This window comes from Grampus griseus (genome assembly GCF_964374135.1).
Source record: "Grampus griseus genome assembly, chromosome: 4".
In the NCBI taxonomy this organism is placed as follows: domain Eukaryota; kingdom Metazoa; phylum Chordata; class Mammalia; order Artiodactyla; family Delphinidae; genus Grampus; species Grampus griseus.
In genome coordinates this window covers 44,458,179-44,484,579 of record NC_138997.1, presented here as the reverse complement: position 1 = coordinate 44,484,579, position 26,401 = coordinate 44,458,179, and the positions used below count along the sequence as shown (strand labels likewise).

Genomic DNA, 26,401 nt, shown 5'->3' with positions numbered 1-26,401 from the left:
GTATATTGCAGTGTACTGTGTCATAGATAAGGAAATTTAAAGGTGGAAAATAAACTGTAGAATATAAAAGTCCAATTCTGTACTTTTTAGTTCTCAATAAAAATAAAGGAGGTAGACTGGCAGTAGATCTTAGATTTCTAAAAGTATGGGGCTAAGAAAGAGGAGAAAATAATGTTTATCCTGGACCCAGTATGTGCCAGCATTTTGCTTGATGCTTTATTGTGAGAGATGTATATTTATTTAACTGGGATGAATAGTCTTTGTAGTATTTTAGGGTATATCCATTGCATGGATTTTTATCAGTTGTTCTTACCAGTAGTCATATTAGAATTAAAAATAGTTTATTATCATTTTTAGTTTTCTTATCTATACTGTCATGAAAGCAGATGATAATTTCCCAGAACTTTTGGGATGGGAAGTGTGACTCTCCCCTTCAATCAGATATAAGTAATAGCATAAGAAAAACCATACCATTTGAGAGAAACAGCTAACTTTGCTTTTTAATTCATTGCAGTAACTCAACAATGTAGTGATCATTGATCAATAGAATAACACATGATGAAAAATATGTGACATAACATGCAGTAGGGAAGTAAACTGACTTGCTTTCCTTTGTTTGCCAACCCATTTGTTAATAAGTAATTGTCAGTACACTGCACACACAGCTTTCTTTTGTTAGCTTTATTTCAAAAAGCAGTGAAAAGTATGATAGCTTTTACTGAATTCTGTCTTTATCCAAATCCTTGTAGAAGAAATTGAATGGATCTGAAAGATAATTCCCTGCGATTTTCATTAGTGTTACTTCTAAACAAATAATAGCATTTAGTAATATAGTATTTACAGTAAACAATAAAACATCTATAAGATCCTATTATGAATTATTAAATATATTAAATGTAACACAAAACTACGGATTTTTCAGACAACTTTATCATGAGCAATGATGAAGGCTGCTTTTGCCTTACAGCACCCATAGATTTTGGTAAAGATATTGATTTGTTAAAGTGATGTAAAGCATAAATCATACTACAACTTGTCTTTGCATGAATTTTTGTATACTTGGAGATAAATAATGTATTCTAATACAGGAGTTGGAAAACAATGGCTCTGTGGTCTGTTTTTGTACCACCTGTGAGCTTAGAATGGTCTTTTAAGAGGTTGTATAAAAAAAGAATATGCAGCAGAAATCATATGTGACCCTCCAAGCCTAAAATATTTACTCTTTGGTCCTTTACAGAAAAAGTTTGCCAACCCTAAAATATAAACATATAAAACATAAGCCTGGGAAGTTCTGGTTCCAAGTGAGATGGTGTAATAATCACATGACACCCTATCTCTCTCAGTGAGTGCACCTATTATAAAACCTGGACAGAATGCATGGAGCAGCTATTTGAAGACTCTGAAAAGTCAATAGTAGCAGGTGAATTAGGGAAGACCAGAATTTGAAGTACCACCAAACTGGCGGTGAGTTTGCCATTTTTCCTTTTGTGTTGTCACATGGCCTGGTCTCAACATAGCCTGAAACCGGGAAGCAGACATCAATGCAGGCAGAGAGCCCCAGGAGAGCTCTAGGAGAAGCCCTCTACCTCAGGCTTGGGAAATAGAGATCATGGCTCCTAACAGTGACAGTGGGTGCAGAGGAAGACACAGGTATCTAAAATTGAGAAATGGGGTTGCCTCACTTTCTGATTGGAGGATCTATGGTCTCAAGAGGTAGGGGCATGCACCCTTTTCTTATCTTCTCTGTCTTCCTGCCAGTTGGCCCCCACTGCCAAAACAGTTGGAGGAAGTAAGAGGCAAAATGTAAATAAAACCTCAGCTTTCTGGGCAGAGTGCTGAAAAGGAGAGCCTCAGGGAACCAGAAAGTACTGGGGATATCAAGGGGCAGGGTACTTAGGAAAGGGATCTCATAAAAATTATGTGTTAACTTCTGGAGCTGAAATTAATGGAGGTGACAGAGGAAAGAGTCAAAGAACTTGAAGGTAGATCATAAATCTAAAAAACAGAGATGAAAGATAGGAAAAAAAAAAAAAGACCATCAAGGCCCTATGGGACGATAACAAAGATCTAACTTTCATATCGGTGTCTCAAAAGGAAAGGAGGAAATATTGTGCAGAAAATTACTTTTTTAAAAAATGGCAAGATTATGGAGAAACTCTCATACATTGATGGTTGGAATACAAAATAATACAGCCACTCTAGAAAACAGTTTGATAGTGTCTTGTAAAGCTAAATATACGTTTACTGTAAGGTCCACCAGTTCCATTCCCATAGAGTTGAAACATTTGTGGTGAAATCAAAACTTAACGTTCACACAAGTATCTGAACACAAATATTTATAGGAACTGTAGTGATAATCATCAAAAGATGGAAAAATCTCAGTTATCCTTCTATGTGTGAATGGATTAAAAAAAAAACATGTGGTACATCCGTATAATGGAGTATGACTCAGTGATAAGAAAAGGTATGAACTATTGATAGACACAACAATTTAGGTCAGTCCCAAAAGGTTACATACTGTAACCTGAGTGAAAGTAGTCTCAAAAGGTTACATACTGACACCAAAAGCCCAGGTAACAAAAGAGATAAATTGTATTTTATCAAAACAAGACTTTTGTGCATCAGAGGACACTATCAACAGAATGATATGGCAAGGCACTGAATGGCAGAAAATATCTGCAAACTATATATATACCTGATAAGAGACTTGTATCTAAAATATATAAAGTACTCTTATAACTCAATAATAAAAAGATAAAGTGAGCAAAGTATCTGAACACACATTTCTCCAAATAAGATATACAAATAGCCAATAAACACATGAAAAGATGCTCAGCATCATTAGCCATCAAGAAAACGCAAATTAAAACCGAATGAGATACTGCATTACACCTACTGAAATGGCTGTTACCAAAAGAACACACATTAGTGTTGGCGAGAGTGGGGAGCATTGCTGGTGGGGATGTGAAGTGGTGCAGCTGCTGTGGAAGATGGTGTGGCGGTTCCTCAAAAAGTTAAACAGAATTACCATAAGATCCATCAATTCCACTTATAGATATATACCCCAAAGAATTGAAAGCAGGGACTCAGAGAGGTATATGTATACCCATGTTCATAGCAGCATTGTTCACAATAGCCAAAAGGTGGAAGCAACCCAAGTGTCCATCTCAGGCTGGACGGATAAACAAAATGCATATGTACACACAGTAGAATATTATTCAGCCTTAAAAAGGCAGGAAATTCTGACACTTGCTACAACATGAATGAAACTTAGAGACATCATGCTAAATGAAATAAGCCAGTTACAAAAGGACAAATATGTGATTCCACCAAATATTTGTCCCAAAGGACAAATATTATATGATTCCAAATGTGATATGAGGTACCTAGAGCAGTTAAATTCATAGAAACGGAAAGTAGAATGGTAGTTGTCAGGGGCTGGGGGTTGAAGGGAATGGGGAGTTAGTGTTTAATGGGTACAGACTTTTAGATGCAGGAGATAGGGTTCTAGAGATAGATGGTGGTCAGAGTTGTACAACAATGTGAATTATGGAGGAAAGAAAATGAAGGTTACATGTAATTATTCCATCTGTATGACTTTTTTTTTTTTTTTTTTTTTTTTGCGGTACGCGGGCCTCTCACTGTTGTGGCCTTTCCCGTTGCGGAGCACAGGCTCCACACGCGCAGGCTCAGCGGCCATGTCTCACGGGCCCAGCCGCTCTGCGGCATGTGGGATCTTCCCGGACCGGGGCACGAGCCTGCGTCCTCTGCATCGGCAGGTGGACTCTCAACCACTACGCCACCAGGGAAGCCCTGTATGACATTTTTAAAGAGATGAAAAGTTGCCAGGGATTAGGAGTGGCTGAGAGAGGCCACATCAGGGATGAGGAAGGATTTTTTGGGTTCTGTGTCCAGTACTGTGGTAGTAGTTACTCAAATATATGCAGGAGTTAAAATTTATAGAACTGTACACCCCCAAAAAGGTTACTTTTACTGCCTTTCAATTCAAAAAATATAATTAAATATATACATAAGTCTGTAACAACATAATTAGCTGTTAGGACCCATGGTGGTGGGGGGATGTGGAGGTCTGGGTCTATCCCTCCGTACCAAAAGTGAGAATGGTGATTTTGTTTCAGCGAAACGTGAAGAAATAAGTATACCTTGTCATTTATAGCATCTTTTTTTTTATTTTTTTATTTTTTGCGATACGCGGGCTTTTCACTGCTGTGGCCTCTCCCGTTGTGGAGCACAGGCTCCGGACGCGCAGGCTCAGCGGCCATGGCTCACGGGCCCAGCCGCTCCGCGGCATGTGGGATCTTCCCGGACCGGGGCACGAACCCGTGTCCCCTGTATCGGCAGGCGGACTCTCAACCACTGCGCCACCAGGGAAGCCCCATTTATAGCATCTTAAAGGACTGGTTTTATAGTTTAAAATGCTAAACTAAAACTAGTTTTTTTTTTTTTTAATCAACAGGTGATAACATGCACATAATAATATTTGAAAAATACTGAATAGCATAAATAAGAATATAAACGTTATTTTAAAATTGCAATTGGTAACATTTTAGTGCTTTTCATTACTGCTCTTTCTCTATGCATGCATTTGTGTGTGTGTGTAGCAGAGCAGAAACCTTATTCAGAAACCTTGATGAAGGAATGGAAAAGGGAAGCCTTGAGCCCTAAAAACACCTTCTCCTTGAGGGGAGGGGAGTAAATGAATTTTAAGGGGTAGGAGGCAGGCATATCATCAGGGCTCTAGGAAAGGGGAGGAGATTTCCAAGGCACTATGCATTTATTTTTTATGTAATTGCTGTCATACTATATATTGAGTTTTCTATTCTCTTTTCCTTAAATACTCTATCTTGAATATTCTCCAGAATCATTAAAATTCTTACGGAGTATTATTTTCATAGCTGTATTGTGGATATATCTTAATTTATTCAATTTTACTCCTTTTCTGGGGCATTTAGGTTGTTTCCAGCATCACCCATTATTATAAGCATGATTCCTTTGAACATAAATTCTCATGTGCACAGAATGCAGTCTGTGTGTAAATGTACAGGTCTGTTGAAAAGTCTGAATTTAATGGAGTACAAACATGAAACAGTCTTCTCCATCCCCCGATTCCAAGTGTGCCATGCACAGGCATGTTAGGTGACAGGCATGATTCTAGTGGCTCTCAGTAATTAAAAGTGCAGTGAGATTCAGTTCAAAAATGTGATCTGCTATCCAGAGATTTTCCTTGTTCAATTTGGAACCAGGCTTTTATAGCTCGTGATCTGAAGCAGGGAGGGCTTAGTAAAATTTCACTCACACCTTCTCCCACTCTAGACTGTAGAGTGCTGCAGCGACTTGATGCAGTTCTAAATACCTCACCCTACTCCCTGTTCCAGGCCTAACTCTTCTGTGGTAGAGGCTTAACAAAGGGAATAAGGGAGAAGTGGCAACTTCCCCGTCTTATCTGCCTGTATTTGTGGTCCCCACTTTGGTTGTTGCCACTTCTCTGGCCAGTGACCAGCTCTTACTTATTTGATGTCCTTCAAGCATATGTTCAGCAAACTAGTATATTCTTCTGGCAGTGCCCCCAATCTCTACACAAGAGCCTCTTGGAGCCTTGCCTCTTGGCCTGCTTCTCCTTAGCGTGGTTGTTGATTATGGTGAGAACTTTTCGGCCTTAATTGTTGACGTCTTTCTTTAAAATATAGGGCACGCAGTATATGCCTTTTTTGCTTTCAGATTTAGGCCCTGGTCATCAGTCCTGAAGAAACTTCCAGAAAGGCCCCATGCAACATCTTGTTTCAAGTGCATATATAGAATATACGGCAGTTGTTGAAACAGTTGCTAAGCATTTTTCCTACTTTTATTTTAAATGGCAATGCAATTCTTAGCTTGACAAAACATTTTTTTGCCTCGTCTGCATAATAGATGCATTGTACGATACCAAAAGTCTATCAGCACCCAACAAAGCTTTCTGTTAAACACAACAAAACAAAAATCTTTTCTGCTTTAGCAAAAAGTAATGGTTTCTTTTGCCCATTCACTTTCTCAGACATCCTTTGGTCTATCTTCCACAACAGAGGTCTGCAAACTGTGGCCTGTGGGCCACTTCCAGCTCTCCAGCTGTTTTTGTAAGTAAAGTTTTCTTGAAGCACAGCTGTGGTCATTTGTTTATGTATTGTCTGTGATGACTTTTGCACCACAACAGCAGAACTGAGTATTTGCGACAGAAACCGTTAGGCCTGCAAAGCCCAAAATATTTACTGTCTGATCATTTACAGAGAAAGTTTGCCAACTCCTGTTTTACACCCTTCCTCTAAAATTCTTTCCAAAACGTAAACCAGAAATACCATTTGTCTGCTTAAAAACATTAAGTAGCTTCTCACTGTTGACAGTGAGAAGCTAAAATCTTTAGCTTTACATTCAAATCTTTTTATAATTTAGTGTCAAATCACTATGTCAAGTTCAAATTCAGGATTTCCTGTTATTTTCAGTGATGCAGCTTGAAGTCTAGAGTTACAAATTGGCAGCTTACAGGCTGAGTTTGGCCCCCAGACTTGTTTTGTTTTATTGATTCAGCATTTAAAAACTAGATAATGTCACATAGAAATCCAGATTTCTAGTTGTTCTTCACCAGTCAAGAGTTCTGATAAACCGGCCTCAGAGCCCTCAGTGTAACATTCTGTTAGCACTCAGTGGCTGCTGCCTCTTCCCTATGGAGCAGTGCTCTCCACCTATGCACAGCCTGTGCCCCGTGGGTCCTGTATGCATATGCACTCAAACTCAGTCCTCTTCAATCATGCATGTTACCTGCTGTGGCCAGTGTAGCCATTTGAGTTTGCAACCCTGGGCCTAGATATAGTGAGCTGCCTTCTGGTCACCTGATCCACCTGTTCTCACATTACCTCTTGCTGCTCCATCTGCCTAGAAGATTCTCTTTGTCCTTCAGAATTCTTCATCCTTTAAGACTCAATTTAAATATAACCTTTGTGAAGCCTTCTCTGCCAAAGGCAGTCACTTCTTCCTCTCTACCCTTGTGGCACTTTGTTCATTTGATTAGAGTAGCACCTGTCATGTTGTATTTTAGTGACCAGATGGTGAGCTCCTTGACGTTAAGGTTTGTATCTTACTCATCTTTCTGTTCCTAGTCCCCAGCATGTTGCCCAACAAAGAGTGAAGGCCAAGTAAATGTTGCTGAATTGTACGCTGTTAACATCTAAAAACTGGGAAGGTAGGAAAGGATTCATTAGGTGCAAAGAAAAATTCATATTTTTCCCACTTAAATGTATATTCTTTCCCTTTCAGTATTTCACTTAGTTTCCTCTTTTTCTCCCCTTAGTTTATAACCAACTCATTTGTGTTTCCCAGACAACTGACACTTTAATTTTCATTAAGGATTACCAACACTTACTAGCTGTGTCCAGGGTTACAAGCTAATAAATGGTGGAAATGGGGTTCAAAGTCACATTTCTCTGCCTTTAGAGCTCATGCACATAGCTGCTGAGCCACTCCTTATCATGTGCGTGCTTTTGAATAAGTTACAAAGTTTTCTAAGTCTCAGTTTCTAATTGTAAAAGAGGAATGATAGGGCTTCCCTGGTGGCGCAGTGGTTGTGAGTCCGCCTGCCGATGCAGGGGACACGGGTTCGTGCCCTGGTCTGGGAAGATCCCGCATGCTGTGGAGCGGTTAGGCCCGTGAGCCATGGCCACTGAGCCTGCGCGTCTGGAGCCTGTGCTCCGCAACGGGAGAGGCCACAACAGTGAGAGGCCCGCGTACCGCAAAAAAAAAAAAAAAAAAAAAAGAGGAATGATAATGGTTCCCATCTTTTAGGATACGTGGGAGAAATGAATGAGAATATCTATGTAATGCTTAGAACAGAGTTTGTCTTAGAGTAAGCACCCAATAAATAGAGCTGCTCTAGTATTATTATTACTGCTGCCACTGCTGCTGCTACTACTTCTACTACTACTGTTACTTAATGTTGTATAGGAGATACACAGACTGTCTTGTCTTCCTTTTCTTGGTTTAGACTTTCAGGAGTCAAGGGAATTGAGTATTGGCCCACCTGCAGAAACCATTGCCAGGCTACCCTATTTGTAACCCTAGAACATTGCACTTGGAAGGGGTTTTGGAGGTCAGGTGTTCTAACAAGTGCTTATCCAAAGCAGCAGTCCTCTCTGCAGTTCCCAGCTAGAGATGATCAGTCATCTAGAGGCTGTTACAACATTTACAGTGACAGAAGCTGGCCACTTTAGGTGGAAAATATGACTGTTTAAAAACTGTGCACACACACTTTGCTTTTGCTTTTTGTCCTCTGTAAAATGTAGAAAATTAAGTTGAATCCTCTTTCCATACTGTTGTCCTTAGTCCTTCAAAGTATTTGAGCCAAATTAAACAGTGACACTGGTGGTTCTCAGAGTGTAGCCCTTTTAACTTGAGCCCCTTTGCTCAGGAGCCTTTCTTCTCTCTTCCCCTTTCTTTTATTCAAAGAATCCTCGAAGACCCTAAAAGCATAGGCTAAAATTTTTGTGTGCCTGTGTGCATTTTTCTGGTGCAAGTTTTGATAACCCGAAAAAAGTTTAAGAATCACTGTCTTAGACACTCTCATGACTATAGTTTATCCTGCATATGTCTGCATCTCAAAGGGACAAACAATGGTTAAGGACCACAGTTTTTTAGTTTTCTCATAATGGTAGAGAGCGATTGAAAACAAAGGTTAGGAATTGCATAGAAAGAGGAAAATCTGAGAGTTAAAGCAAAGAGGTATAGTTCAGCTGTATCGATTGAGCCACCTCCCTGACATCTTTGGGAAGTCTTCCGTCTAGTCTGCTTAGGGAATTATTTCTGATATAATAAGGATGTTAAGCAGAAGGGAGGATTCAGTAAATCAGTCTTTTCTTAAAAATATTTATGCTACAGAACAAGGAATAACTATTTTGCCCTGTAGTGGACAATCACTTTAGCTAAACATAGGTACTGTTATGACTATTATATATTCAAATACACACATGTACACACACAAATACAGTGCTTAACATAGTTCAATATCACCTTCAAGGTCAACCTCTTCCACTCCCCCAGCCCCCACTTTTTTCCTGCTTTGCCAAGTCTAATGCTCTGCTATTGAGAATCTAACAGATGATATATCTTCAAAATGGTCCTTCTTACCTTTGTCAGGCCACAGAATGTTACGGTGTGGAAAAGCACTACTGGAAGAACAGAGCAACTGAGATATAGATGGAGAAGCTTGTAAATGTTGCTTTCCTGAGTTATCTCTAGATCATTGTCGGCCCAAATAAATTTCTTATGCAAGTTTTGATAAAATGCATGCATGCATGCATACATTTTTTTTACATAGCTCTTTGTCATCAGTAGTCAATTGTGTAATCCAAGTTATGCCCATAAAATATATCTTTTTCATAATTTTACAAAATATCTAAAAGAAAAAGTAAAGTGAGGTATTATGGCTAAAAATATATTTTAAGATTCAGTAGAGGACATAGTACTGATAATTAGAGGTGCTAAAATTTGGACAAAAGTGTGAACTATATTTTTGGGTTTTTTTGTTTTTGTTTTTGTTTTTTGCGGTACGCGGGCCTCTCACTGTTGTGGCCTCTCCCACTGCGGAGCACAGGCTCCGGACGCGCAGGCTCAGCGGCCATGGCTCACGGGCCCAGCCACTCTGCAGCATGTGGGATCTTCCCGGACCGGGGCACGAACCTGTGTCCCCTGCAACGGCAGGCGGACTCTTAACCACTGCGCCACCTGGGAAGCCCTAAACTATATTTTAAAACAATTTGTATATTTTAAAACTTAATGAAACCATTGAAGTCATCTGTTTTGCATTTCTTTTTTGTTCTTCTTGTTGTTTGGGTTTTTTTGTTTTGCATTTCTAAAGCCTATGTTGTTAGGTTATTGTAAGAATGGCAATATAAGTCTGCAGAAAGTATAGTTACAAAAATCTGAGAAGTTTAGTATATACAGTCCAACAGTATAGCTTGTAACTATCAAGGAAGATATACTGGACCTCTTGCTTTTTCTTGTATCTATTGCTTTCCCAAATCTAAGGTAGGTATAGGTCTTTACAAAGGGTAAAGGAACTCCTTAGAGCTGTGTTGGTTACTTAAGTTGATAATAGAAAGGAGGGAAAGTGGAGAATTAAGAGAGGAATGAAAGGACACATGTTGATACTCTTGGTGTTTTGTTTTGTTTTCTTTTTTTTACCATAGCAAATGTAAGGTGCCCTGTCTGTCAGTGAACTACGTACTTCAATACAACTTAAAGTCTGTAAGTTCTATGGATTTAATAAGGAGAACTAAGCATTGCTTGATTTTTTTCCCTCTCCAAACTCCCACTTGTGGATTGGCATAAAGTGAAAATTCCTCCAGTAATGCCAAGCCTTCTCATTTAGGGCTTGGTACTGCATCATGCCTAAGTGAATGTCGAATAAATGTTGTCTGATGATGATGAGAATAATTTGTTTCAGGAGGAATTCTCTTTATGCTTATGTACTGCATTTCTCACAGTGGTCTCAAGAGTCATTGGAAAATAGAATTCTTGTTTGAACTCTTACTGTCTAATTTTTGCCAATTATACTATTATAAGTTTTATATGAATTTTAAAAACTGGATTCATTTGGCAAAGTGCAAAATCCTCTAAACATAGGAATGCAATGGAACTGATTTTAACTGGTATATTTAAGAAGAATAACATGCACTGAATTTGAATGGTAAACTCAAGGACTTTCCAAAGATGTGTGCTGGGTTTAGGTGTTTTATGAATAGGGCTCATTCACTATATATTTACTTACTGTAGCTTTTACTAAGTAGCAGGATAATTGTTATAGCAGAGTTAGAGTGTTAGCATAGCATCTTGAAAATGCCTCTGTGTGGGATACGTTATGTGAATGTGCGTTGTCAAGTAGTTTCATTTTGGACTTTTGAAAGCATTAACTTCTAAATATTTTCTTAGTTTATTTTAAAAAATAAACAACTTGAAAAAAAAATGTCACTAATTCCTTGGTGGTAGGGAAGGGGTGGGGGGAATGGTGTATTCTGCCCCAGGATATGCTTTGGGGAAATTACTTGGAATTCAAGGAATCGCAAGTGGAGCAACTTTAAAACACTTTGCTATAACGTGTTCTAAAAGGTAATTAAGTCTTGACGTGTAAAGACATGTTAATGTAGTATTCTGAAAAAAGTTATGGAAGTTTTTTTCTTTCACAGTAGGGTCTCCTAATACATAATTTGCACTAGTTGAATATTTGAAAAAACTGTCTGGAACAACTACTGATACAGTTACCAAAAATTGTATTATCATCTCACTTTCACATCATTAACGTTATATATCCTTTTCTTTCAGCTGGATATGTCAAGTGACCAGATAGCTGCCAATCTGCAAGCAGTTATCAGTGAAGTTTGTAGGCAAAGACCGCTGAATTTGGGTAAGTGGTTCCCTGGGGTAAATTTCCTTGTAGCTCTGTGATACTTTAAAAATGTAAAATATTAAGAAAACAATCCAGTTAATATGCAACTGTAATAGCAATAATATTTCCAGGGATTAAAGAAATACAACTTAATTCTCCAAAGGATTCCTAATGACCTTATTAAGAAGTTGTCGTTGTTTGGAGAGGAGACCTCTTTAACATTAATAAGGAATACATTGTGAAACCTTTATAAATACCCACATTATTTCTACCGTTAAATGTAATAAAGTTTGAAAGAAAACTGTAACGGATTGCCTTAAACTTACAATAGTGTTTAAGCAGAAACTAAAGTCATTTATGAGATAGATGATATTTTGAAGCCAGACCATTCACTTTGTCACTGGTACTAGCAGTTGGCTTTCTTAATCTTATTTATTTTAGAAAAGAAACAAGGTTTTTAATCATGTCACAAGAATCACTATTTATAAATGGGGTGATTCGTGGAGAACAGTGAAACTTGATGTGGAAGCTGTGTCATAGGCTAAGAACACGTGTAGTACCCACTGCATTACCTGCCATTCACAGTCCTTCCTCAGGCAAACGTGTTCTCTTTCTGCTGGTTGAAAGCAAGAGTCTGTAACCCTCATTTAACTATGCACTTACAGGCTTACTATTATAGGAATCTGTCATGTTTCATTTTATAAACCAAGTGTATAATTAAAACACAATCTCACGTTATGTTTAACCTTCTTTGGGAGTTAAACACACTGATGAATAAATACCTCATTTGTTAATTCTATTGTGCTAGATATGACCATAGTAATTAGTGATTGTATGTGTATAGATTCTTCTCTTTCATGGAGAACTTTGTTTTGAGTATAGGAGCCTCTGAACCTATATCAGGAGTAGAATGATGAACAGTAAATCTCTAAAAGCAATGTAGTTACCTTCTCTTTGCCATTTTAACTGAGGGTCCCTTAACATTGTTCTTATTAAACGCTTTTTAATTTTTAAGGAATTTTACTAAATGTTTGGTAACACAGAGTTAGCATCTGTGCTGTTTTAAATAAATATTTAGAATCTTGCCATCAAATGTAAATATCATCACCTGTTCCCTTTACTGTTGACTTTGCAATGAAATAAATTCTAGGTGATCACCTTCTGAAAGAGAGAAATGAATTATTAGTGAATATGTGTAGTTCCATCTGTAAATCTCTAATATACTATGGTACAGCTAGTTTGTCTTCTACTCTAGAAATGAAGCGATCTTCCCTTTGTTATAATTCAAAATAATAGTTCAGTAATATCAGTACTTTTCAAGTGAAAATATAACACGAGTCCTATAAAGTTTCTTGTTGTATGTTTGTATTTGCTCATTAGGTATCTATGGAATAAAATGAAAATTGATTCTTGTCTTTGTTTTCAGGACCCTTTGTGGTACGTGCTTTCCTTCGAAGTTCAACAAGTGAAGGTTTGTTACTAAAGATCGAGTCATTATTGCCTAAAGAAGTAGAACCTGAAGAAAGTGACAAAAAAGCTGCCTAAATGTGTTACATTGAGAAATTATTTTCAGTGGATCAAGAAACAACAGAGAAAATTAAAAACTTTAATTTCTAAGTTTGGTGTCTTGTTATTTCTTGATCATCATACTTGAAAGTAAATTTTAACACTGGAAAATCTTATAATACTTTCAAAACTAAGAAAATAAAATTTGCTCTGTGTCTGAACCTAACTTTTAGATCATGTTAAATTTTCTTCCTTAGTATTCAGATTCTACAATCTGATAATTATAGCAGCAATTTCTAGCTTAATAACTTTCCCTTGAGAGTCATACCATCTGAGGGAAAAGTAACATCCTCAGTTCCCATAAGACAGAGAATGGCAGAGTCATGAGCTACATCACAAATATGACTATTTTCTGAAGAAAAAATATGGAAAATCTTCATTCTAATAATTCCTTAATGTCTTTTGTGATAGCATGAATATAGAAAATGATTAAGCCCTTAAAACAAGTGGGTGGAAAACTTTTTTTTCTCTTAGGAATCAATTTATAGTATTTGTATTTTTTGTAATAAGAATATTGTATATTTTATTTATTTATTTTTTAAAATATTATATATTTTAATGGTGCTTTGTAATATACAAGGCACTGTGTATGGTGTTTTTATATACTTTATTTGATCCTGAATTCCTCTGCTTAATAGCAAGCTGTTAGTGTTTGTTGAATGAATATCCCATGAGGTAGATAAAACAACTTAATTTATAGTTGAAGGATCAGGCTGCCAGTTTGCATACTGGTGTTGGTCCTTAAGTGTTTACTGGTATGTGACAAAACAAAAAAAATAAGGATAATTTTGTCATGCAGTTGCCAACTGTCCTTTCTTGGGAACGATTTCTTTTACTCTGAGACTGTCTTCCACTTTTTTTAGGGGATGTTCAAGGGCTTTTTCTTATATGAAAAAATAGTCCTGATAAATTTGTGGGTGGGTTTTAATAACACTCACTTTGTAAAGAATATTTTGACGGCTCCATATAGGTCTCCCCAATTGTTTTTGAAATTTTAGTGGTCTGACAAGTCCAAAAGACTGTGAACAACCATTGTACTCCACTAAGCCTTTTTTCCCACAGGAAAATTAAAATTTAAGGGCTGTTTACCAAAAGCAACTGTAGCATTAACTGCAAAACAGTAACAGCAGTTACCTTTTATTGAGTGCCTACTACTATCTTATGCTTTTTATGCATTCTCTCATTTCATCCTCGCAGGAGTTTAGTAAGAAGGGCGGTACTCTCACTTTACAGTTAAGGAAATTGAAACTTGTGTGAGGTCCTCTAAGTGGCAAACTAAGATTCAAACCTACATTTGTCTGATTTTGAAGCCTGTTCTCTTAACCATTAGGCTATTTTACCTCCTTTTTATGTGTTCTAAGATAAATTAAACTATTTAACCAATTTTAAATTTTTAAAATATTGAATAATTACACTTCAGTTTCTCGGTATGTCTAGCTATGGGGTTATGGCACAGTGATGTGAAGAAAGTTGAAATAGAAGGGTTGGAGGAGTGGGATGAGAAAAAAGCAGCGCAGGATGGAGAGAAAAAAGATATCTACTTGTTTCCCACATTTATGGTCTTCTGAAAGCATACTGATTGTTATTTAAAGACCCTAGATCACAGAGTAGAAACTCTATTACTGTATTTGTGGGTTTTCTGATTAATAGAGTAAGTATACTCTTATTATAGAGAACTTTAGAAACACTAATAAATATAAAAAAATAAATCACTCAGAGTCCTACTACTCAGATAACCAGTATTAATATTTTGGTGCTTCCCATTATCTTTTTCAATTGACAGAGAATGAGAGACAGAGAAACAGAGGGAACATGTACGCACATGATGTTATATAAAGTAAGCATTTCCCCATATTATTTAAAATCTTATATGAAAAGCATTTTAATGATTGAGCAATATTTCATCCTATTGATGCTCTAATTTATGGAGTCAGTTCTTAGTTTGGGGGCATTTAACTTGCTTTCAGGTCCCCCTTAACCTTATTATTTACAATACTTTGGAGAAAATCTTTGAGCATAATTTAGTTTCCTCTATATTTCTAGAACTGACCTTCCTGAGTTAAAAGGTATGATATGGCTAAAGGTCTTAATTATGTCTTAGAAAGATACCTTTCTGAGCAGAACAAAGGAACAAGGAAATATGGTTGGAAAACTTGCTCTGGGCAAGAGCATTCCAGGGTCTTATTAACTGGCCTATGACTAAATTATTCCCTAACCTTCCATTAGAGCGTTTTTCCTATTGGCTAACTAGAACTAATGTTGAGTGTTCATAATGGTATATGCTTCTGGAAAAATAGTAGAATTGCACTAGATTACTCTTCACGTAAACCTCTCTCTTTTGTGTTATTAATGTATTTTCTTCTTTCTGAGAAAACAGTAAATTAAAATCTTATATTTAAAAAGTAAAAAGTTTTAAATAATTATGGTAAATATCAATACTAGTAATTCTCAAACATTAGCCTGCATCCAAATTACCTGGAGGGCTTGCAGGCACAAATTGCTTGGCACCAGTCAGCATCTGGGGTGGGCCTTGAAAATTTACATTTCTAATAAGTTCCTGTTGCCAAACCCAATTCGTGCACCTGGTGCACAGTGAGGCCAAACAAACCAAAATGTTGGAGTTTGGAGCAGAGAAAGGTTTATTTCACGGGCCGAACAATGAGAATGGGCTGCTGGTGCTCAAAAAGCCTGAACTCTCCCAAGATTTTTAGGGAAGAGTTTTTATAGGCAAAATGTGGGGGGAGGACTGAAAGGTGAGTGACCTTCCCCTGATTGGTTGGTGATGAGGTAACGGGATGATGTTCCACAAAACTCAGTCATTAGCCTTCAGGTTCCAACGTGTCTGGGATCCAGAGCTTGTGCTCTGACTGAAGTTACCATCCTCTACCTGGGTGGTTTAGTTCCTGGAGAACTATCAGGTTATGTATAGCCCTTGAGGAGGAACCGGGACCCTGCCCCATCGCTGCACTGTTTCTTGACTGCCTTTCCTTTATTTCTGCATTCCTTCACTCTTCTGTTTGCATCTGCCCTCTGGAACTCAGGGAACATCTAGGAGGCTAAACCTTTTTCCTACAAGCAAGGAAGTGGAGGACAAGGAAAGGCTTTTGTCCACAGGGTCCTGCTCAGTTTCATTCGCAGGTGATGATGTTGCTGGTTCAAAGACTGTATTTTGAGAACCACTGATACTAATGGATCTTTAAACCCTGGATAAAAAAATCTCTAGCTTTGGTATCAGCATTAGTTTATTTTCAAATTTGACAGGTAATTCTTGTGCAGCAAGGTTGAGAATCACTGGTGTATGCAATTAACCAAGTTATAAGAGGTGAAAATTTTTTAATAAAAGTCAAGATTTTAAAAGACTGAGATGAAAAAAAAGATAATGCACTGAATTTAAGAGCCAGGACTAGTTTCTAGCTTCCTGGTCTATCCCTATGTGTAAACAATTTGAATTCCTATGGGAAAACAATTCAAAATCTGGGATCTTCTGTAAAACAAGGACATCATAAGGTGATCATCAATGTACTTTCTAACAAAAATTTTATGACACAGCTTTTGTAGTTGGCATTTCATGTTGTTAGAAATGATGTGATAAAACATTATTAATTAACATTACTAATATAAACACACGTAAACATAAGTTTAATGGTATTACTTATCATCTTGTTAAAGACCAGAGGCTTGCGGTGGGATGGGGAGACCTACTCAATAGTGACTTTTTTTAATAGCAAGCAGTAATCGCAGTGTCCAGTAGGTGGCAATAGTAACCTTTCATACAGCTTTTAAATAGTTGTGTACTTATTGGTAAATATTTGTTTTCTCATTTGACTATACAACTAAAATAGCAAAAATACTTTATAGACCCCTGGAGCTTCTTGTGTTCTACTCTGGCCATTGAAGGCATTTAGGTTCTTTGGATTGTATTTTTCATGTAATAATGGGCAAAACACCTATTTCTAGTTCTTTGAGAACTTAAGAGTACATAGTAACAGAACTAGCCACAAAAGGTTGTATATAAATATCAATACTTTAAAAAATAAGAAGGAAGAAATTGGTATCTTCACTTAAATTTTTGTTTTTGAATCAAAATATGAAATTAGAAATGTAACTATTATAAGGGATAGGTTGAAATAATAGTTTTCATTCTGAAGGTATTCAAAAGAACAGAAAGTTTTACTGTATTGCTTTATTTTTAAAAATAGAAGGACATTAAATAAATTGGGCAAGTAGAGAAAGGAAGAACACAATCAAAAATTTAAAGAAAACAATGACCCATAATTCCTTAAATAACTGCTTAACATTTCGTATACTTCCTTTTTTTCTTCTTCCCATGGGGAGGTCTCCTTTTTCTCCCTGAAATAACATGGTTGTGATCATGTTGGGTATAGGGTAGGAAGGGAGATGTCTTGGCTTTGGCAGTTTCCCACATCTCCAGCTCTTTAGTCACTTTTATTTGAAAAAAACCAACCAAAAGCAATTTTCAAGTATTTGCTAAATGAAAGGTTTAACACTTCCTATATCTTGTCATATGTTGCATAAATATAGTATTGTTTCCTATGTTGGTAATTACTTTAATGAAAATTAATTTATGTAAATTTTAAGTTGAATAACCCAGTGTCTCCCAAAGGGCAATAAGTGTACCAAGGAAGACAAAGAAATGAATTTTGATGGTAAGTGAGCCACATCTTTAAGGGTTTAGTATGTTTTACTATATTATAGGAAAATATAACTTGCACCTAAATGACCATGATTTCATGGGCATTGTTGCCTAGGATGACATTGCCTAGATGATTATTTGTAAAGTCTATTTAAAAATATTGTGTAAATTATGTAAATATATAAACTGCTTTCCAAAGTGGTTATACAATTTTACATTCCCTCCAGTAGTGCATAAGGGTTCCAGTCTCTCCACATCCTTGTCAACACTTGGAATTGTCTGTCTTTTTTATTATAGCCATTCTAGTGAGTGTGTAGTAGTCATATATGTTTTAATTTGAAAATAGATTATTTTGCTGAGAAAGTGTTTGGGGATAAATGATAGAGTTTTAAATGTGTGCCATTTAGAAGATGGAGTATATTTATACTATGAAGCTCCAGAAGTAGAGGTAGGACTAATGTAGACTTTATAGGGAAGCAAATTCTGGCAAAAAGTTAAGCAAAAGTTAAATACTAATGACTTTCTTGCAAAGTTGTAGTAACCTTTTTATTGAATATATTTACATCCAGCTGTCTCAGTGCTTCCTCAGTTACAGTCAACAGAAATTAACCAGAGAAAAAATGTAATGTAAGGATATGTAGTGATTCACAGAATCTAAGGAAAAGTGAAACAACTGGTACTTGGAAAGGATAGGAAGCAGTGCAGCTTAAGGCATCTAAGTAGCAGGAACCAATGGACAGCTTCTTCAGAGAGCTACTGTCAAGGTGAATTTGTTTTCTGACCTTGTGTCACTCTACTCAAGATTTAAATTTTAAGGAGAAAGAGTCTGTTTGGCCTAGTTTAGTTTACACGCCCACTCCTTGGTCAGGAGAAGGCAGAACTGATAATCTCACCAAAACTGCATGCAGTAGGGTAGAAGAAATTGCCCAGGGGGAGTATTGAAATGCCTTTAACAAAAGAAGGGGCTCACTGGGTGCTGGGCAGGCAAGACCAATAGATGCCCACTATACCACATCACTATCTCTGATGAATGACTAGGAGGAATTAATAGCAATGATAGGAGGGTCAACAAATCTCTAAGCGTCTTTCATTCCTTGAATATTTATTAAATGTCTCTTCCTATGATTTCTATGAAATCAATGTATTTCTGTGAACTAAAAACATTTACTTTGTTACTCAAAGTATTTTTACATACATAGCAAATATTCTTTGAATGCAAAAAAAATGTTGCCCATTTATTTTTTGGAGGGGAGAAATGTCAATTTCATTTTATTAAACATAAATAGGAACACATGAACAGATTCCCATGGTAAAAAGTTTAAATCAGATATAGCAAAACTTCTATGATTCTCCCAATCAGCCTCCCTTGTGGTGTGGATCTTCTATACTTGTACAAATTATGTTCCTACATTTACAGTTAATTGCCTGTTGACATATGTAGGTTTTTCATATTTAAAAATAGATAGTATTAGCAAGTACTTCTTTAAGGTAGATTGCTAAAATAGTATAGTGGTTAAGAGCACAGACCCTAGGGGCAAACTATAAGGATTCAAGTTCTAGCTCTCCTATGTAGCTGTATATTGTTGGTATTGCCCAGTAATTTTAAGGAAACTTTTTATTGACTTACAGCACAAATTCATAACTATGAACAACTTGATGAATTTTCCTAAAGTGAACATGTACCTAGCATATAGGTCAAGAAGTAGATAATACCAGTACCCTAGAAACCCCTTTGTTCCCTCCTTGAAAAATACTCCTCTTCAAGGTAACCACTCTCATGACTTCTAAGAACATGTATTTGTTATTCCTCTTTTTGAACTTTATGTAAATGGAATAACAATTACCATATGCATTTTTTTGGGGGAGGCCCAGGTTCACTCAGTATGTTTATGAAACTCATCCATGTTGTATGTATTTATATTTTATTAATTCTCATTGCTGTTTTAATATTCCATTGTATGAATATATCACAATTTATCCATTCTACTGTTGATGGACATGTGGATTCTTTACAGTTTGAGGTTTTACAAATAATGCTATTCTGAACATTCTTATACAGTTTTTTGGGAGGAGGTTTTAGGGATTTTACAAATAATGCTATTTATTAACATTCTTGTTCACTTCTTTTGGTGAACATATGTATGCATTTCCCTTAGATATATACCTAAGAGCGGAATTGCTGGATCATAAGTTAGGTATATGTTCATTTATAGTAGATAATGCTTCACAGTCTTCCAAAGTAGTTGTGCCAATATAACTTCCAACAGTGTGTGAGAGTTCCCACTGATCTATATCCTTGCTGATAATCAGTTTATCTTTTTCATTTTAACCATTTTGCTGAACGTGACGTGGTCCAGTAATTTTTGAAGAATGTAAAAATCCCATTAGTGGGGAAGACAGAATGTAGGGTGTCACTCCCCAGTGACTGAAGTTGGCTCTGAGGTTGGGCAAGGCCCGGGCTGGGCAGACCTGCCCTAGGGGTGAGGGGTTGCTGGCATGTCAGCATTCCTGCCCTTCTTCATTACCCTCTCTCTGTATTGGGGCCCACATGCCCTTTGGAAAAAGGGATCACCTGAGAAGCACAATACAAGGGGTTGTCCCTTGCATCTGGGCTGGTGATCTGGGCAGAGGCTGGGACAGGAGCCACAAGAGTCAGATAGTTTTCCCAGGAGAGGCCCAGTGTCTCCCTCCTTCCAAGGGTCACCACCTTCCTGGCTCCTCCTGCCTTGTGCCCCCTCAGGCCTTCCAGCCCCTTGTACCTTTACTGCTGTTTGGTTAAAGCCTCTATTTTGTTAAAAAAAAAAAAAATTATCAGGTGATCTAGAGTTTTATGGGATTTATAAAATAACTTTTTCTTTAAAATTTAAAAGAGATGGAAGAAATCCGTTATTCTCTGACTCCAACAAGTTCCTATCTTCTGGGGAAAGGATTAATTTGGTTTGGATTATCCTATGTAATAAAGGGCCCTCCATCAGACTCTAGAACCTGGTTTTGAGCATTACCCCTTCTTTATATCTAAATCCCATGTTTGGTAAAATTAGGTGTTTAAGGTTTTAAAATTATTGTTCCTGGTATATTATGCAATTTCAAATATTACTACTCTTACCCTAGACTGGAGACTGCAAATACCTGGCTCACATTCTGTCATCCCTTGTTTCCAACCAGGCAGACTGTGACAGATGACGTGACTCACAGAATGTTCTCCCACTGATTTCTATGTGGTCTCAGATTTTTTTTCTCAGTACAGTGCTCCACGTAGTCACACTGTTGAATAGAAGTGTGATGGAAGATTAAAACACTCTTTTCATCCTGTACCTCAAGGTACAAGGTGATCAGCTGAGTCTTAAAATTTTCTTAAGTATTGCCATTGTTGGTTGGCCCTATATTATAGTGAGAGAAATGGGACTCATTCTTAGAAAGCTGTCATTTAAATCTATTACTTAGTCATGCTAACTGAGGAGCTGGCTTACTTTTATTTTATTCTTGTTTAAAATTTTTTGTTTTCCTTTCTATTTTAATATTTAATTGATTTTTTTTTTCTTTTGGACTAGGAAAAATTCTGAGAAGTTTGCTGCAGCTTCATAGGTCAAAGTAAGTTAGGGGAAATGACTTGAAAGAGGAAGAAAGATGATGCAGATACAGGGTTACATGTGAATACTGACAGTTTGGGGGTTAGGGAGACCTTTAGAGGCCTCTGTGGTTTGGGAGTATATTGGTTATGGTATGATATATATTGATTATAGCTTGTCACTTGAAATTAAAATTAAAAATAATTTATGGTAGTGAATTACAAAGTAGCATTTTTCAGAGTGACATGTTAGAGAATAAGTTGCTTCTTTACAAATTTTGACTATGCTAAACTGATAAAGCTGATGATTAAAACCTAAGATGAAAGATAATTAAAACCTGAAGGGAATCAAGACAGTATGGTACTGGCACAAAAACAGAAAGATAGATCAATGGAACAGGATAGAAAGCCCAGAGATAAACCCACGCACATATGGTCACCTTATCTTTGATAAAGGAGGCAGGAATGTACAGTGGAGAAAGGACAGCCTCTTCAATAAGTGGTGCTGGGAAAACTGGACAGGTACATGTAAAAGTATGAGATTAGATCACTCCCTAACACCATACACAAAAATAAGCTCAAAATGGATTAAAGACCTAAATGTAAGGCCAGAAACTATCAAACTCTTAGAGGAAAACATAGGCAGAACACTCTATGACATAAATCACAGCAAGATCCTTTTTGACCCACCTCCTAGAGAAATGGAAATAAAAACAAAAATAAACAAATGGGACCTAATGAAACTTCAAAGCTTTTGCACAGCAAAGGAAACCATAAACAAGACCAAAAGACAACCCTCAGAATGGGAGAAAATATTTGCAAATGAAGCAACTGACAAAGGATTAATTTACAAGCAGCTCATGCAGCTCAATAACAAAAAAACCAACAACCCAATCCAAAAATGGGCAGAAGACCTAAATAGACATTTCTCCAAAGAAGATATACAGACTGCCAACAAACATATGAAAGAATGCTCAACATCATTAATCATTAGAGAAATGCAAATCAAAACTACAATGAGATATCATCTCACACCAGTCAGAATGGCCATCATCAAAAAATCTAGAAACAATAAATGCTGGAGAGGGTGTGGAGAAAAGGGAACACTCTTGCACTGCTGGTGGGAATGTGAATTGGTACAGCCACTATGGAGAACAGTACGGAGGTTCCTTAAAAAACTACAAATAGAACTACCATATGACCCAGCAATCCCACTACTGGGCATATACCCTGAGAAAACCAAAATTCACAAAGAGTCATGTACCAAAATATTCATTGCAGCTCTATTTACAATAGCCCGGAGATGGAAACAACCTAAGAGCCCATCATCGAATGAATGGATAAAGAAGATGTGGCACATATATACAATGGAATATTACTCAGCCATAAAAAGAAACGAAATTGAGCTATTTGTAATGAGGTGGATAAACCTAGAGTCTGTCATACAGAGTGAAGTAAGTCAGAAAGAGAAAGACAAATACCGTATGCTAACACATATATATGGAATTTAAGGGAAAAAAATGTCATGAAGAACCTAGGGGTAAGACAGGAATAAAGACACAGACCTACTGGAGAACGGACTTGAGGATCTGAGGAGGGGGAAAGGTAAGCTGTGACAAAGTGAGAGAGAGGCATGGACATATATACACTACCAAACGTAAGGTAGATAGCTAGTGGGAAGCAGCCGCATAGCACAGGGAGATCAGCTCGGTGCTTTGTGACCGCCTGGAGGGGTGGCATAGGGAGGGTGGGAGGGAGACGCAAGAGGGAAGAGATAATGGGGACATATGTATATGTATAACTGATTCACTTTGTTATAAAGCAGAAACTAACACACCATTGTAAAGCAATTATACCCCAATAAAGATGTTTAAAAAAAAAAACCTGAAGGGGATAAAGAAGGAAGGAAGGATGGATGAAAAATAAAAGAGTTTGGTGATATAGATGAAACCAGGAGATAAGTTTTAGCAGTAGTAGTTTATGCTAATGTCATATTCCCGGCTCCAACCCTTACTAAGTATGTTACCTTGAGCATTCACTTGCCTTGTGAGCCTCAATCGTTTTGACTATAACACAATCATAAGAAAGGTCACCTTTATTAACTCAAAGTGTTGTGAAAACTACTCAGGTAATGTAAATGAAATTATTTTATAAAATGAAGGTACAATCAACTGCTGTTATCATAAATACTAGGATAATATGTGAGCCTCAACATGTAAATAGCTCAAACTAGGTTAAAAAAAAAATTCTAGGTTTCCTTTTCTGCCCATAATGGAATAACGTATACCAGACTTGCCCTCTACCTGTGAACAGCTAGAAAACTGGACAAAAATATTTGAAGCTACTGTTTGCTGACCTTGGAAAACATGCAGTACGGCTGTGTGTTCTCTGAATGGATGGAAACAAGTTGTACAAAAGCCTCGGCATTCTGCCTGATGTCACTTTCCAGACCCTGCACAGGAAGAGGGAAACCAAGGAAGGCATGGCGGTCTCTTTATAGAAGTCACTGAGATCAGATTTGGGGGAGGCTGTGGCAGCTTCAGTTTGTGAGGCATGACACCAGAGATGTAGGCGCTATGCAGGGAAGCTCCAGGACTCTGCAGGGGGGTTCATTGAGACTTCTGCTCTGTGCTAAGATGGGCCTGCATAGATTGAAATGCCACAAGACTAGACTAAATGCAATTATTGGGGAGCTTTAAGTTGAACAATTCCCAGAACTTATATGTGGCTGAGAGACATTTGAGTTTTGACCACCAGAGTGGCAAGACATTGTTGAAAATCCTGGGCATTCAGTAGATACCCCAGAATTGTGCCTTCAAATAGGGCTAAGAGAGCTCTAGAGTAGAGGCTACTCTGGACCACCAATAACACTTTAAAAACAACCTCAAAAGGATCAAATTGACTGGCAAGGAAGTTAACTGCCTGCCAAATTCAACACTCTCTAAATGCAGAAAACAAAATCCAAAATTTTAAGAACATAACTTTTATGGTGTCTGGTACTCAATAAAAATTATGACATGCAAAAAGGAAGGAATATGTAAGGAAGAAAATCAGTCAATAGAAACTCAGAAATTATGGAGATGAATGAAGTAGCTGACAAGGGCTTTAAAACAACTATAGTAAATATGTACACGTATATAATGAAAAACACGAGCATAATGAGGAGAGAAATGGAAGACATTAAAGAAGGCAAAGGGAGCTTTAGAGCTGCAATGCAATTTGGAAATGCAGTATCTGAACGGAAAAGTCACCAATGGATTAACACCTATAGCCACTGCAGAAGAAGCATGACTTAAAGATACTGCAATAGGAACTATACAAATTGAGGTACAGAATGAAAATAGTAATAAAAGGCCAGATCCTCAGTGATCTGAGGAATATTCAAAGTGATCTAATGTACGTGTAATTGGAGTATCTGAAAAGGGCAGAGGAGAGGAGCCAGAAAATATATATTTGAAGTAATAATGGTTTAATTTTTAACAAACAGGATGAAAACTATGATTTCTAAATCTAAGTTGACGAACTTCAAGCAGGATAATTGAAAGGAAAATCATTCTAAGGCATATCATATTCAATTTGTTGAGAACCAGTGGTAACACAAAACTCAAAAGCAGCCAGAGAGAAAAAGAAACATTAAATACAGGGGTACCAAGATAAGAATTACTGATTTCTTGTCAGAAATAATGCAAGCCAAATAGGGAATGGAATGATAACTTTAACATGCTTAAAAAAAAGTTAATGTAGGGCTTCCCTGGTGGCGCAGTGGTTGAGAGTCCGCCTGCTGATGCAGGGGACATGGGTTCGTGCCCTGGTCCGGGAAGATCCCACACGCCGCGGAGCGGCTAGGCCTGTGAGCCATGACCACTGAGCCTGCGCGTCTGGAGCCTGTGCTCCGCAACAGGAGAGGCCAGAACAGTGAGAGGCCCATGTACCGCCAAAAAAAAAAAAAAAAAGTTAATGTAGAATTCTATGTCAAGTGAAAATATCCTTCAAAAATGAGAGAAGCATAAAGACTTTTTTGACAAATAAAACACAGAAAATTTATTTCCAGCAGACCTGAATTACAAGAAGTGTTAAAGGAAGTCCTTCCAGAGGAAGAAAACTGTTACCAGTATAAACCCAGTTCCATACAAATGAATGAAGAATGCCAGAAATGGAAAATTTGTGGGAAACTATGAAAAATGCTTTTCTGATTTTTATCCTTTCTTTAAAAAAAATTACCTTTTAAAAGCAAATGTAATAACAGTGTATGGTGGGGTTTATAACAGTTTGAAGTAAAATGAAGGAAAATAGCACAAAGGTTGGCATGGTATACACTTATACTTGGCTTATTTCAGTTGTGTGCAGCTTTCTGTGTTCATCTTGTATTTTTAGTGGATGAAATCACATGTAAAATCAAAAGTTAATACTAAAAATTTTTGTTATCGTGTTAAAACAAGTTTGCATTTTTGAAAACATTGTAGTAGAACTGATTGTATAGTTCACCTAGTATGACAAAAGTTTGCATCCATGTTACCATGGTGAAAATCAAGATACAGAAAATTTCCATCACCCCCAAAAGTTTACTTACACACTTTGTACTGATTCTTGCCTTCAGCTCCAAGCAACAGTAGATTTGTGTTCTGTCACTATAGTTTTGCTTGCTGTAGAATTTCATATGGATGGATCATACACTGTTATGTATATGTTTTAATATTTTAAAATTCATCCACATTGCTGCATGTATCAAATAGATCATTCTTTTCTATTGCTGAAATATATTCCATTGTATAGATACGCCAAATGTATTTATCCATTCATTCACCTGTTGATGGGTATTTGTGTTGTTTCCAGTTTGTGGTTATTATGAATAAAACTTCTCTGAACATTAAAGTACAAGCTTTTTTTTGGTGGACATTTGCTTTCTTCTCCCTTGGATTAATAATGGAACTGCTAGGTCATATGGTGACAGCTTTCATAAGAAACAACCAAATAGGTCTCCAAAGTGTTTGTACTATTTTATACCCCCAACAGCAATGTCTGAAAGTTGAAATTGCTTCATATCCTTGGGAAAAGTTGCATTTTTAATGTTTAGTTCTAGCTATTCTAGTGGGTGTGTAGTGATATCTCATTGTGATTTTAACTTGCATTTCCCTAGTGACTAATGATGCTAAGCATCTTTTTATGTGCTAATTAACTGTTCTTCTAT

The 26,401-nt window shown here is 37.0% G+C and overlaps 1 protein-coding gene across 4 annotated transcripts in view; it reads left to right on the top strand.

Annotated features, from left to right (window-relative positions):
• MRPL1 (mitochondrial ribosomal protein L1) overlaps nucleotides 1-26,064 on the top strand; it is a 67,807-nt gene extending 41,743 nt beyond the window's left edge. The window contains exons 8-13 of one of the 4 annotated variants that reach the window (XR_014296702.1): nucleotides 11,362-11,443; nucleotides 12,852-12,896; nucleotides 14,775-14,828; nucleotides 17,616-17,658; nucleotides 21,197-21,236; nucleotides 25,265-26,064. Coding sequence is in view for 2 of the 4 variants with exons in the window: in XM_082653829.1 (XP_082509955.1) it covers nucleotides 11,362-11,443; nucleotides 12,852-12,970 (201 nt within the window). In the remaining 2 variants the exon portion in view is untranslated. Of the gene's footprint in view, nucleotides 1-11,361; nucleotides 11,444-12,851; nucleotides 13,027-14,774; nucleotides 14,829-17,615; nucleotides 17,659-21,196; nucleotides 21,321-25,264 lie in introns of those variants that run through there. The other 3 variants (XR_014296701.1, XM_082653830.1, XM_082653829.1) reach the window with 3 other exon arrangements.
• Nucleotides 26,065-26,401: the final 337 nt, after the last annotated feature.